The sequence below is a fragment of the Carlito syrichta genome, unplaced genomic scaffold (genome assembly GCF_000164805.1).
Source record: "Carlito syrichta isolate Samal-C Ts95f unplaced genomic scaffold, Tarsius_syrichta-2.0.1 Scaffold287500, whole genome shotgun sequence".
NCBI lineage: Eukaryota > Metazoa > Chordata > Mammalia > Primates > Tarsiidae > Carlito > Carlito syrichta.
Window position 1 is genome coordinate 361,855 of NW_007231596.1, and position 14,373 is coordinate 376,227.

Here is a 14,373-nt window from a genome sequence, read left to right on the forward strand (position 1 = left end):
TAGTTGGGACTACAGTCATGCACAACTATGCCTGGCTTATTTTATTATTATTATTTTTAGAGACTATGTCTTGCTATGTTGCCTATGCTGGTCTCAAACTCCTGGGCTCAAGCAATCCTCCCGTCTTGGCCTCCCAGAGTGCTGGCATTATAGGTGTGTGCCACCACACCTGGCTAGGGTTTCAAATTTTGACTTGGAGAGTAGAAGGGTATACTGTTGGCCTCATTTGTATTAAACATATTCATGTCACATCTGATTGCAGCATGATACTTAAATTTGGCAGATAATAAAATGGGCCTACAGCAGTGGCACTCAACTGTGGCTGACTTTGTCCTCCAGAGAATATTTAGTGATGTCTGGAGACATGTTCGGTTGTCGCAACTCAGAGGCATTATAAACATCTAGTGGGTAGAGGCCAAGAATAATGCTAAACATCTGCTAGCTCCACAACAAAGAATTATCTAGCCCCAAATCTCAATGGGCTGAGGTTGAAAAACCCTAATCTACCTGAAACCGAGAGTGTCCTCTCATTTCTAGATTACTCCTCAAATACAAACACAACTGCTACTTGGTGACATTAACTTATGCCTACCACCCATGCCATATTTATATTAATATTGATGAGAAGAAGAAAAATAAATTTCTTTTTATTTTGTGAGTATGTTTTTACAACTAACCATTATCCATCTGTGTTATAGTAATTCTCAAAGTGGAATAGTCTTATTCTGAACTGTAAGCTTAAATAAATCTTTTCTTCATTACTCAATTACTTAGCTTGATTTATTTTTAAAAAATCATCTAACTTTATTCTAGTTCTTTAAAAAAATCTAATTCTTCTTCATTTTTAACCGACAACACAAAGTGAAGCGAACTGTCCTTCCTATGTCAGAGGTGTCTGTGAAGTATGAATCTAAGCAAAAGCTATAATGATAGCCTGGAAAATAAAAAGAAAGGGCCCAGAAGATAAGTCAAGAGACTTATAAATATAAATGATAACGAGTTAAAGCCCCCCCCTCCCCAAAGGCTGAATGCAAAGGCTGACAAAATAGCCAGATTTAGTGGATTTCAAGTTGAGGTAAACTTTTAAGGAACATTAGAGGGTCTACTCAAGTGACATTGACTTATAATCAAACTTTAAAATCTTGTCCCAATTCTCTGACATGTTCTCTCCTACAACTGGGACAAACTGAAGCACTTAAGGAATTCTATTTTAATATTCCTGTGTATAGAGGGAGTGTCCCATTTACACACAAATAAACATTTTCATTCCTTGAACCGTGTATTACTGGAAACTTAGCAACATATTTTCTAGGATTTTTTTACATACTATTTTACTGTCAAAATATTTAGAGCTGTGGATAGGAGCTAGTGGAATAATCACCTGTTACAAATCAAATATATAAATGTTTTCTAATCTTAAAGAATGATCTGTGCCCATGTCATATTAAGCAACTCTTTTTCACTTACCTCTCTTAAAGTCTCCCATTTCCATAAACATGAAATAATATTTCTTGCTCACACATATACCCTTTCATTTTGCACAAAACTGTACCTTTTCGCCCGTATCTCCTTTGGAACCATTCTCTCCAGCATCTCCCTGAGAAAGAAAAAAAATAATGCATGTATAATATATTGGTGTCATTAAGCAAAGAGTATTTTTTATTACCTGAAGTTTTCTTTCATAAACACTGTATATTAAAATCTGTTACAAATGCTCTACAGAGTTAATATACTTTTACTTGGTCATTTGTGTGATAAAAAAATTATTATGAAAACGAACGTGGTTGTACAGTTTCAATATTAACAGAAAATAATCATTTATCTTTCTACCTTCTAATAGTTTGGGCCCTAAGGCCTCTTTAACTCTGTCTCTGCTCAAAGCTGCACTCAGGCTGGGCGTGGGGCCTCATACCTGTAATCCCAGCACTTGGAGAGGCCAAGGTGGGAGGATTGCTTAAGCCCAGGAGTTCCAGACCAGCCTGGGTGACATAGCAAGACCCTGTCGCTACAAAAAAAAAAGTTAACCAAGTGTTGAAGTGCACACCTGTGGTCCCAGCTACTGGGGAGACTGAGGCAGAAGTATTGCCTGAGCCCCCCAGGAGGTCAAGGCTGGGGTGAGCCATGATCATGCCACTACACTCCAGCCTGGGTGACAAGAGTGAGACCTCAACTCAAAAAACCAAAACAAAGCAAAAATTCCACTTAAACCAAGGTTTTTTCTCGATAGTCCCCTGAATGTGCCACATGCCTTACCACCTCTGGGTACTTCTTGGCACCATTCCTGTCACCTGGATCCCTCTCTCCCTTCCCATCAATATAAATCCTACCCAGTCTCCACGCATATCTCAAATCTCCAGGGCCTCAAAGTACATGACATGGTTCTCAAAACCTGTGAGCTGAATATGTATTTATCTGGGTCTATGTGGTTGGCATTTGTGAAATAGATGTCATATTTTATTAGAAACTTTTTAAAAGTCAGTTTATGTCTTTTTTGCCGTTATTTTTGAGACTTCCTATTCCCTCGCCGACATCTCCTTTCTACCCACAAAGCAATCTGTTGGGAAAAAGGCATTCACTTATTATCCATGCTTTCTTACTTAAATTCTGAATTATTTGTTTTTCAGAATGTTATAGTGGTATTGTTATGAACTCTGGAGCCAAGGAGATGGAGCCTGATTCCAGCACCTACTAGGCAAATGAAATTCTCTTTGTATCAGGTTTCTCCTGTGTAATGTAAGGGTAAGTATACCTTATGCAGTTCTAAGAAATAATTAAAATGCTTGGGTGAAGCAACTAAGACAGTGTCTGACACATCACAAGTCGTTCATGATAGCCATCAGCAGTAACAATGCTTTATTGTTCATATGTGCCATAGGCTAGAATAAGATTATTTTCTATTATTTAAGAATTTTCTCAAAATAAGACAAAAAAAATTGTGTTTTTAGGGGGAGGGAGAGGAGAGAGAACAAAGGAGGTCGGAGTAGGAGACATTCACTTTTTTTCTCTGTATTTTCTTTCTTTCTTTTTTTTTTTTTTGAGGTGAAGTCTCACTCCATCGCCCAGGCTGGAGTGCAACAGCATATTCACAGCCACTCCAGCATCGACCTGCTGAGCTCCGGGGATCCTTCCACCTCAGCCTTCCAAGTAGCCAAAACTACAGGCGCATATTACCAACGCCGGGGGAATTTCTGATTTATTGTAGAGATGAGGTCTCTCCAAGTTGCCCGGGCTGGTCTCAAACCCGCATGCTCAGGCAATCCACTCTCCTCGACCTTCCAAAATGCTGAGATTACAGGCTGAGTCACTGAGACCGGCCTCTCTATTTTCTTTAATTGTTTCAAGTAAGCATGAAGCTAACCTGCTTGGGCATTTGTCTATTGTGACATCACAGCAGGTCATGGAGCCTGGGACACTTTCTCTGATGAATGCCTGGGGCAGTGCTGCTATTGCTCCGATTCCCTCAATTTCTACACAAAAGAATCATTCAGTGACTAATTAATTTCAAGTTAATTACCACGAACTGAATGGAAGCCAAATAAGTATATTGGTAATTTGTTATGTGCGACCTTTGATAGGCTGTTTATTTGCATGCTTTTTGAAAAATTGCTTGAAAATCCTATTCAAAAAAAAAAAAAAACCAACCACAAACAAACAAAAAAGCCTTCTTATTACAAAAACTGGCTCAGAGCAGTTGTGAAGGGAAGGGTTTGACTGAACTGTCCCCTCATAAAATTGTCTTTTCCACTCATATTTTGCACTCCTTCCATTTAAATAAATGCCTTTTTTTTCGTTTTTGCTTTGCAATACTGAAAAATACAGTTACAATCAAGAATTGTTCTCAATGTCTACAGATAGACTTCTTTTGGGACTAGAAGTTATAATACTGATTTGTCAGAAAGATTATATCATTTATGAAGAGGATGAGGCAGCATCTTGGTAGTTTCCTATTCAGCACACTTCTCTCACACTATGAAATAGTGTGAGAACCAGCAAAATAAGTGCCATAATATATGGTGAGAGTCTAGAAATAATCAGGATAGGCCCAAAAGTTGTAAGAAAAGGAATCTAAGTGAAATTCAACATGCAACATCCTGCTTCTCCTGTTTCTCTTTTTGGTTTTTATGGGAATTCTTTGTGGGCAACCTTCAAATTGTTGCAGGTAAACATCTGTATCCTTTTAACCCAGTGACATAAGAAGCATTAGAGAGAGGTGTGGATGCTTAGAGAAGCATTGGAATGGCATTAGCAAGCAGGTCAAACAGAGATTTTGCAGGCTAAGCATTTTTGTGAGCCATTTAAAAACCTAACATAGATTGCTTAAATTAGCTTCCTTTCTCTTCATTTTTAAAAAAACATTTTACCCACACTTTTGTCCATACATGAGAATTACACTGTTTTCTCCTTCTACTAATTAACAGTTTGAAAAAGTGGTTATTATGTCTATATCTATTTATCTATCTATCATATCTATCAATTCATCCATCCATCCATCCATTCATCCAATTCAGTATGGGCATCTCTTTGGGGGGAAAAAGATAAATAGAAGCAGAACCATTCTCACCTTTTCTCCTTGTTCTCCAGGTTCTCCCTGAGTAAAAGAACAGAGATTGGGTGACATTAAATCATAAAACACCTAATTCTATTATTAAACAAAACAGATATTGAATTTTCTAGGTAAACTATGTGTAACACTTTTTATTTTGGCTATATAGTTGCTATATGAAAAAAATGGTAAAATGAATTTCCTGCAAAATTGAGTATGGATATCAACATCAAATGTCGTCTTAATTTTTTGCTTTTGTAGGACTAAAGAAGTGTATTTTAAGATTATCATCCAGACACTGGCTTTTGGGGCGCTAGGGAGAATGATGGTGTGGCAATTCAGTATCTTGAGAGGCTTCTTAGTCTACCTGTTTTTATTCTGCCCAAACTCAGAATCAATAGGATGGACTAGCGTGTCCTTCCACAACGCCTTTTATTCAAAGCCTGAGGCATGAGCTTCTTGGGGTTCTGTGTCCCAGTACAGTTCCCCAATCTGTCTTTGCCTAAAATGATCATAACTAGTTATAATCTTGAACCTCTTCATAATGTCATGAGCTCTCTTTAACTGCTGGTAACTGGTATGTTCCAGGTCAGGTTTGTTTTAGGAGACACTGATACCTTCAGGAAAGCCACTAGAATAGGGCAGAGTTTAAGGATGTTTAGGAGAGATGTCCTTACTCAAAATGATGAACAAGATAGTATGAGGACTAAAATGCAGAACTGCACTCTGAAGAGAACCTCATATCCACATTGCTCAGGAAAGGAGCAGGGGCTGGAGTGGAAGAATTCTAAAGCAAGTCATAAACATTATGGTAGTAGCTCCCTATGAAAAGCTTAAGAGTTGCCACGAGATCAGACTGCTTTTAAAAAATGAAATAAGGTGATTATTGTGTTGTTGTTGTTTTAATTAAAATCTACTGCAGAAGTCAGTTTAGAGACAAGAGTCTTTATTCCAAAACCTACTGCAGAAGTCAGTTTAGAGGCAAGAACTCACTCTGACCCTTTGGTCTCCTGAATTTCTGGTCACCTTCACTGCTCAACACTCATCCTGGTGGTCGCTAGGCAACACAAGAATAGCACTGTGAACATGCATTAAGCATTAACTCCTATCATTTGGCTTTTTAGTGTGAAGCAAGAGAAGAAAGAAGACAGCAAAATGACTATAGTCCCTGAAGGAATATTTTCTTTTCTCTCCTGAAAGACAAAGGACAGGTCTATAAATTTTAGATCTGTCCTAGGTGCCTGTCAATCGCAATGTGATCTGTAAAATCAGCTGACAGGCATCTGCGGGTACAGATACATACCAGCACAGCTGATGGGATTAGACATCAGTTTTGTACTTCAAGGGATATCCACTCATCAAAGGATTTGGGATTTGTCTGCCTGTATGGTTTAAACTAAATTGCACCAAATCTTTTTTTATTTAACAGATTCGTTTTTTTCTTCAAGAAACAAAGAAAATTTGAAATCCCCCCCAAAAATCCTCATTACATTTTTTTCCGTATGTAGTAATTCAGACTACATTCATTTTAAAATTTTAAACATTTTTATTCTGTTTTTCATCTGATTAACTGGTTATGTTGTGCAAGGGTTGGAGGTGGTCAAATCTTAAGGAAAAGCCTCAGTGGCACTGTGAACATCATCTTTAGTAAAGTTTGCAAATATGCAGATTTTAGGCAGTGTGGACATGACCTATGTTTTTATATGCTCAGTAAGTGGTAAAAAGACAATAGTATGGGCTTTTCAATATTACTTTAAGTATTTCACAATGTGGATTTTAGGTGATCGTATCCTATTTGGTTTTTTTCTACATGCTAATGATAATAAAAATCACAAATATAATTTACTCATTAGTCACAAAGTTCTGCAGTGTAGTATATTATACTATTGACCAAAAAGTTCATTCAAGTGCAACCAGTGGAAGATTTTAAAAAATTGTAATGACTTACCATTTCATGAAAATTCATGTGTTAAATGATTCTGCTTGCCTTTATTTGCACTAACCTTTGGTCCTGGTGTTCCATTCTGTCCTACTACTCCAGGCAACCCGGGTTCACCCTCAAAATAAAAAATAGATAGTACTAAGTAAAATAGACAAAATTAATACATTATACAGATCATTAGAGGAGATAAACATCCAACAATGCTCTAGAAGTAAATAGAGAATAAGCGATTATTAGTGTAACTTCAAGTAAGCTTGTAAGGTCCAAAATTTCATATGCAAGAGAGCAAGAATACAACAGAGTTAATTTCTTATCATTAAGAAAGCTGAAGAAACTTACCAATGGAAATTATTGCGTGGTTGCTGGGGACATTATAAGCATCAAATAAATATTTGTTGAGGATGTAAAAACAAAAACCACAAGATTATATCATTAGAGGCAGAAAAAGTTTTTGATATAATTCAGCACCCCTTCTTGATAAAAACCCTCAAACATCTAGGCATAGATAGAGTATACCTGAAAATAGTAAGAGCCATCTATAAGAAACCCACAGCCAGTGTACTGCTAAACAGACAGAAATTGGAACCATTTCCCCTGAAAACTGGAACAAGACAAAGATGCCCACTCTCTTTCCTCCTGTTCAATATAGTTTTGGAAGTCCTAGATAGAGTTATCAGACAAGAGAAGGAGATTGGGGTACCCAAATAGGAAAAGAGGAAGTCAAGTTATCCCTCTTTGCAGACGACATGATTCTATACCTCAAAAATCCAAGAGAATCTGTGGGATACCTCCTTGCACTGAAAAAGGACTTTGGAAAAGTCTCAGGATATAAAATAAATTTGCAAAAGATGGTTGCATTTCTATACACCAACAATAAACAAACAGAAACCCACATAAAAAGCACAATCCCGCTCACAATAGCCACACACAAAAAAAATGAAATACCTTGGCATCTTCCTAATCAGAGTTGCGAAAGACCTTTACAATGAAAACTATTAAACACTGCTCAAAGAAATCAGGGATGACACAAGCAAATGGAAAAATATTCCATGCTCATGGATTGGAAGAATCAACATTGTTAAGATGTCCATCCTACCTAAGGCAATCTACAGATTTAACACAATACCCATTAAATTACCAGCAGCATTCTTCCCACACCTGGAAACAGCAATACAGAAATTCATATGGAAACATAAACTAACATAAATAGCCAAAACAATTCTCAGCAATAAAAACAAAGCGGGAGGAAACACACTTTATTTAAACTTTATTATAAAGCTACAATAATCAAAACAGCCTGGCATTGGTACAAGAACAGGCATACAGACCAAAGGAACAGGATAGAGATTCCAGAAGCAAAACCTCAATTTCTCAACCAACTCATCTTTGACAAAGCCTCCACCACCAACAACTGGGGAGAGGAAAATCTAGTTCGTAAATGGTGCTGGGAAAACTGACCACATGCAGAAGATTAAAACAAGAGCTCTACCTCCCCATACACAAAAATAAACTCTAAATGGATCGAAGACCTAAATGCAAAACTTTAAACTATAAGAACATTAGAAAACACAGGAGACACCCTTATGGAAATTGGAACTGGCAACCAATTCCTGATCAAAATTCCAAGTGCCCATGCCATAAGAGATAAGATAGACAAGTGGGACCTCATCAAACCGACCAGCTTCTGCAAAGTCAAAGAAACCATCAAGAGAGTGGGGAGACAGCCTACAGACTGGGAAAAAATATTTGCCAGTTGTGTGTCTGACAAAGGCCTAACATCTAGGATCTACAAGGAACTCAAACAGGCCAAAAAGAAAAAAACAAACAGACCTATTTTGGAAGGCTGAGGCGGAAGGATCGCCGGAGCCCAGCAGGGTGAGCCTGCGGTGGCCGGGAGCGGCCACTGCACTCCAGTCTGGGCGACAGAGTGAGACTCCAACTCAAAAAAAAAAAAGTGGGCAAAAGATATGAACAGACACTTCTCAAAAGAAGACATACAAGCAGCCAACAGATACATGAAAAAATGCTCAACCTCACTAGTCATCAAAGAAATGCAAATTAAGACTACACTGAGATACCATCTAACTCCAGTCAGGATGGCCATCATCAATAACTCCAAAAACAACGGATGCTGGTGAGGATGCAGTGAAAAGGGAACATTCACACTGCTGGTGGGAGTGTAAACTAGTACAGCCTCTGTTGAAAACAGTGTGACGATTCCTAAAAGATCTAAAAGTAGACCTTCCATATAACCCCACAATCCCCCTACTGGGATATACCAGGAAGAACTCAAATCACTCTATGAAAAAGATACTTGCACACATATGTTTATCGCAGCATTATTAAAAATAGCAAGATCATGGAACCAACCATGCTGCCCATCAAAAGAGGACTGGATTTTAAAAATGTGGCACATATACATGATGGAATATTACACAGCCATGAAGAAAGACAAAATCATGAACTTCACAGCAACCTGGATGGACCTAGAGTCTATAATACTGAGTGATGTATCACAGAAACAAAAACCTGAGTATCACATGTTCTCATTCATACGCGAACCTTGAACAATTATTATAATACTATGAAAAGGATTGGCATTGGTGGGAAACTGTTGGGGGGTGGGGTGGGATTGGCAGTAGTGGGAATCTTCCAGGGGAGAGGAGGGGCACACTTTACCAACAAGGGTACCTGCATAATGAACATTTGTATACCTAACCCTGAATTGTACCCCACATCTTTAAAATAAAAAAAGTAAAATAAATAAATAGACAAATAATTTTAAAAATTGTTGAATGAGCAAAAGACATCTGAAAATATTAGATTCTCTTGGTGGAAAACTTTTAAGTGATTGACTAGGTCTGGAAAAAAATAATGCATTCTATTTTTCACATTGGACTTAGATGCACATTTACATATTTAAGTCTTGGAAAACAAACACATCTTTGAACAACCACCTACTTAATTCATTTAGTCACATTTGGCACAAAGGTGAAAAATGGCTTTGGTTTCTCTTTCCAATTTCAGTGTAAAAATGATTAGAATAAAACATTCAGACTTAAGGCTCTCATTCTCATATTAGATAGGGCTTTTGGGCAAAAGATGATGGATAAAACAATTTTCCCATTTCAGAAAGATGGTGATGTATACCAGTTTTTCTAGACTCTGAAGCAGCAATTGTTTTCCAGAGTAAGAGCCCCTTTAAGTGTCCAGAAGCAAAGGAAAGATATTCTAGCCCTTTATGCTTCCATGTGGCTCAAACTTATAGCATTTAGGATTCTGTTTCTACGTGAAAACATTGTAAATTTCTTTACTGTGTGCCCCAACTAGCAGACAACTTTCTTCTCTTCATGGAGGACAGTTAAGTTGCTTCTTAGTTGGTTTTTTAAAAAAAGTAGACTCTATTGTTATAGTAGCCTTAAGTTCACTGCAAACAATAGATTTTTCAGAATGTTTTCTAAGTCACTTGATGGGCAGAAATTGTGCCATTTTCATATTTGTGTTCTCAGCTTCAAAACCATATATACCACTAATAATATAATATATCTTAAGTACCAGAGTTTTTACATTCATTAACTCACCTAAGTCTCACAAACTTCTATGAGGTAAGTACTATTTTAAGCCCTTGTTTTATAGGAGAAGAAACTAAGGCACAGAGAATTGAAGTAATTTGTCCAGATCTTGATTGGGCTTAAAATGTGCTCTCTTAATACCATGTTACATTGACAAATGAATGAATAGTAGAAATTAAGAGAGAATTGCTGATTAATATTTCTTTTCTCATTATTATCTTATTTATTCACCCCACTCATAAATGACCTCCCAGAACATATAGACTATAACAATAAATATAAACTACATATAGATGATTTTTTAAATAACTACCAGATAAACTAAGCAATGTGAAACTTATGGTGTCTTTCTAGACGTTCAAAAAGTCTTTGACTACTATAGTAGATTTTTATAATTGCTAACGTCTTAAATCTCCTGGAAAAAAAACTGCTTCCTGCATAAATTCACACAATAATTGTAACTCTTGCACTGTCCTTGGTAAAATGACAAAAATGTTGACTTAGAATAATGATGGTCATTATGGAAAAATTTTGATATGCCATTAATATACAACAAAGGATAAGAACTTGGAAATAGAATACACCCTGAAAGACGACTATCATTTACTACACAACCAGAAAAAGAACTGTAGAGTCTGCTTTCTTCAAATAATCCACTACAGGATGCACTAATATCATAACTCATGATTTAATGCAAATAAGAGATGTTGCCAGGGAACAATACCAACTCTGTTTAGACTTTCAAAGAATAACCATGGTAGCCAGAGTTATTTTTTAAAAATGGTTAAGCCTCTGGAACCAGACAAAACTCATGCTGAGATTTTGAAGCAAGGAAGAGAAATGTTACTTGGGAATCTGTATAACATTTTCCTTAATATATATGAACATCAAGGGACTACAGTTTGATCTTTTTTTCCTTTGATTTCATATACTTTTTTTTTTTTTTTTTTTTGAGTTGAAGTCTCACTCTGTCGCCCAGGCTGGAGTGCAGTGGCACAATCATGGTTCACCACAGCCTTGACCCACGGGGCTCAGGGAACTCTTCCACCTCAGCCTCCCAAGTAGCTGAGATTACAGGCGTGTGCCAGTATGCCCAGCTAATTTTCTGATTCTTTTGTAGAGACGAAGTCACACTGAGGTCACAACTAGTTTCTGGACCAGTCTCAAATTCCCAGACCCTAGCCTTGGTCTCCCAAACTGCTGGTATTATGGGCATGAGCCAGGCACCGCACTCTGCCTGATTTTATATATTGTTAAAAATAATCTTTAACATAAAAGGCAACCAAAAACCAAAGGTATCCATAATCCCTTCACTCTATAATAATTGTTTGCTTCCATTTTGTCCCATCTCCTTCTAGTCTTTCTTCCTTATGCTTATGTATTATCAAGCAATTGTAAGCATATTGCATATGCTTACGGCATTTTGTGGCATTAACTGCATATTTCTAAATTGTTTTCTAAAAGGGTTGGAATATTATTTGCATTTATAGACATCTGCTCTATGTTACTTTTTCACAACTTCATCAGCATTGGATATAATAATTTTAATTATTTTTGTCACTATTTTAATAAGAACAAATGAGAGCTTACTGCTGTTCAGCTTTAAATGAATTTTTTCCTTTGTAAAGTTTAACATTTTGTCATATGTTTATAATTTAAATAGTTATTCATAATATTTTAAAGCTGAACAGTCAATAAAGCTGTTTCTTGAATGAAGAAAGGAAGGATGAAGAGAAGGAAAAATGACTCACAGCATCTTACTTTGCTAATAAGTCATATCAAGAAAAACAAATTTAAAATTAACTTAGGGGGTTATGAAGCTTTCTGTTATTGTCCAAACTTAATTTTCCAGGTTTTGTGAAAAGAATGTTTAAGATGAACTGCTGTGTGACTCTGAGTACCAAAGGCAGTGAAAATTTACTCTATGTTCTCTATGTCAGTGCTTTCTATGTACTCTATGTACTCTATGTACTATGTACTATGTACTATGTACTATGTACTCTATGTACTATGTACCCTATGTACTCTATGTACTATGTACTCTATGTACTCTATGTACTATGTACTATGTACTCTATGTACTCTATGTACTCTATGTACTCTATGTCAGTGCTTTCTAAGATATAAAGATCAAATAGGTGACAGGTGGTTTGTATCCAAAGAGCTTATATTTGAGGAGGGGAAAGATATATACATAATAGCTTAAGGGAGCAGAATTGAGTCCATGAAACATTTTTATGAACAAAGTTTTCTTGCACTTAATAAAGAGGCATAATAAATGGGAATCAAAGATAAGTCTTAATGAGGAATGAACCATATATCATATTGTGTATTAATATATTCCAATAGTAGCACAAAAATATTATCATGAAACCTTTTCAGATAAAATTACTATGCTATTATACTACTACATAATAGTAAAAAGATGCATTGGCATAAAAGTTTATCAGAAAAGTATAGACAAAAGTGGGAATTAGTTTGTATATGTGTGTATGTGGGAGGAAGCTAGTCTCATGTGTGTTGGGTACTCTATTTCTGAACATATTTCATGTTTACAAATACTGAGGAAATTCCACTGATAATAATAAAGCAAAACAGCAGCTAACATTTTGACTACAGGCAGATTGATGGAGTTTTCTCTACTATATTATAAATTTTAAGCCTATTCTCAGTATGACCACTCGAAATGACCATTTCCCTATTTAAGTTGAAGTAAGTTGGAGTGACTTTTAGGAAGGATGGCTTGTACTTTCATTTTTGTTTTAAACCCAATACTCTTTAGAACTCTAATGCAAAGCATTCAAGGCTTTTCAAATTATTTCAGTGACTGCTATTCAAGGGCAACTCGAAACAGTACTTAAAGATAGAAGGAAATGCAGTTTTCTCACAGATACAGAATGCTAAGGGGAAACAGTTAATTTAGCAGTCCTACTGCTGACCATCACATCAGTCACAGTGGTTTTCCAGTCTGGCAATGAGAATGTGAGCAGAATTTAAACCTGTGTGCTGCAATATGGGACCAGTAGTCACAGGCAGCGTGGAGCAGTGGAAATGTAGCTAGTCCTAACTGAGATGTAACTTAAGCGTAAAACATGATTTTGAAGATTTAGTAGAGAAAAAGAATGTGATATATCTCATTAATAATGTGAATTTTATTAATCCTGAAATAGTAATTCATATGATGACCATTTTGAACATATATTGAGTTAAATAAACTATATTACTAAAAATGAATGTTACTTGTTTCTTTTTACTTATTTTTCATTGTCACTAGCAGAAAATTTAAAATTATATATGTGGCTTGTAGTTGTGTGTATATATATATATGTATATATATATATGTATATACATATATATATATATTTAGAGACAGGGTTTTGGTCTGTTGCCCAGGTTGGCTTGCAGTGGCATCATCACAGTGCACTCCAGTGTCCAACTCCTGAGCTTTGCACTATATTTCTATAAAGCATTGGTTTAAACTAAAAATGCTTTAATTGTTAAAAGACATGATGAACCAAAAGTCTTTAAAGGCACAGAAGGAGCACAAGCAGTATTAAAGCACATCAACATACTGTGAGATTTCAGAATGGAAACTAAGTGGGAGCCCGCCGAGGGCTTGGCACTTGGATCCTCTCTAAGGGACCTTCTATGTGCTTCTCTCAAGTGTCCATGGGATTATTCTCACCTCCTATAGTCTCTGTACAAACATCCCCTTGTTACGGGGTTTACCCTTGAGTCCCCCCTCACCATCACACCACCATCCCTATGCCCATGACCTTGCTGTTAGGCATATCCCTGTGCTTTTCTCTATTGAACCAACTGCTACCTAACATACAATTTTGTTTTTCTTTTCTGTCTCCCCCGTGAAAATTTCCAGGTTTGGCAAAAACATATACAGGACATTCCTTTAAATTTAAATTTCAGATACACAACAAACAATTTTTAAAGTTAACTATATCTCAAACATTAAATGGAACATAGTCACATTACAAATTCTGGATTGTTTATCTAAAATTCAAATGTAATTGAGCATCCTGGATTTTATCTGACGATTCAATTTCCCATCCCACCCCCATCGCCACTAGACTATGAGCTGTTTGAGCATAGGACATGGTCCATTTTGCTCACTACTTACTCTTTTGTAGTGCGTAGATATTGCATTTATACATACATTGTTCAATACATAGATGTTGGAGAAACGAATGAATACAGGAAAAGCAAACGCATCAAGTCCAGATGAAGATGTCAAGCACTATATATAAGGCTGAGTAAGAGACTGAGGCAGCAAGACTGGCCAACTGGGAGACTAAAACATA

The 14,373-nt window shown here is 36.5% G+C and overlaps 1 protein-coding gene across 1 annotated transcript in view; it reads right to left on the bottom strand.

Moving 5' to 3' along the window:
- The window catches only part of LOC103254782 (collagen alpha-1(XXV) chain), a 134,358-nt gene that overhangs the window by 86,041 nt on the left and 33,944 nt on the right, over nucleotides 1–14,373 (bottom strand). Inside the window, exons 6-8 of the mRNA XM_008052777.1 lie at nucleotides 6,547–6,600; nucleotides 4,562–4,588; nucleotides 1,553–1,597 (exon numbers count right to left, since the gene is read on the bottom strand). Of these exons, the coding sequence (XP_008050968.1) occupies nucleotides 1,553–1,597; nucleotides 4,562–4,588; nucleotides 6,547–6,600 (126 nt within the window). The remainder of the gene's footprint in view (nucleotides 1–1,552; nucleotides 1,598–4,561; nucleotides 4,589–6,546; nucleotides 6,601–14,373) is intronic.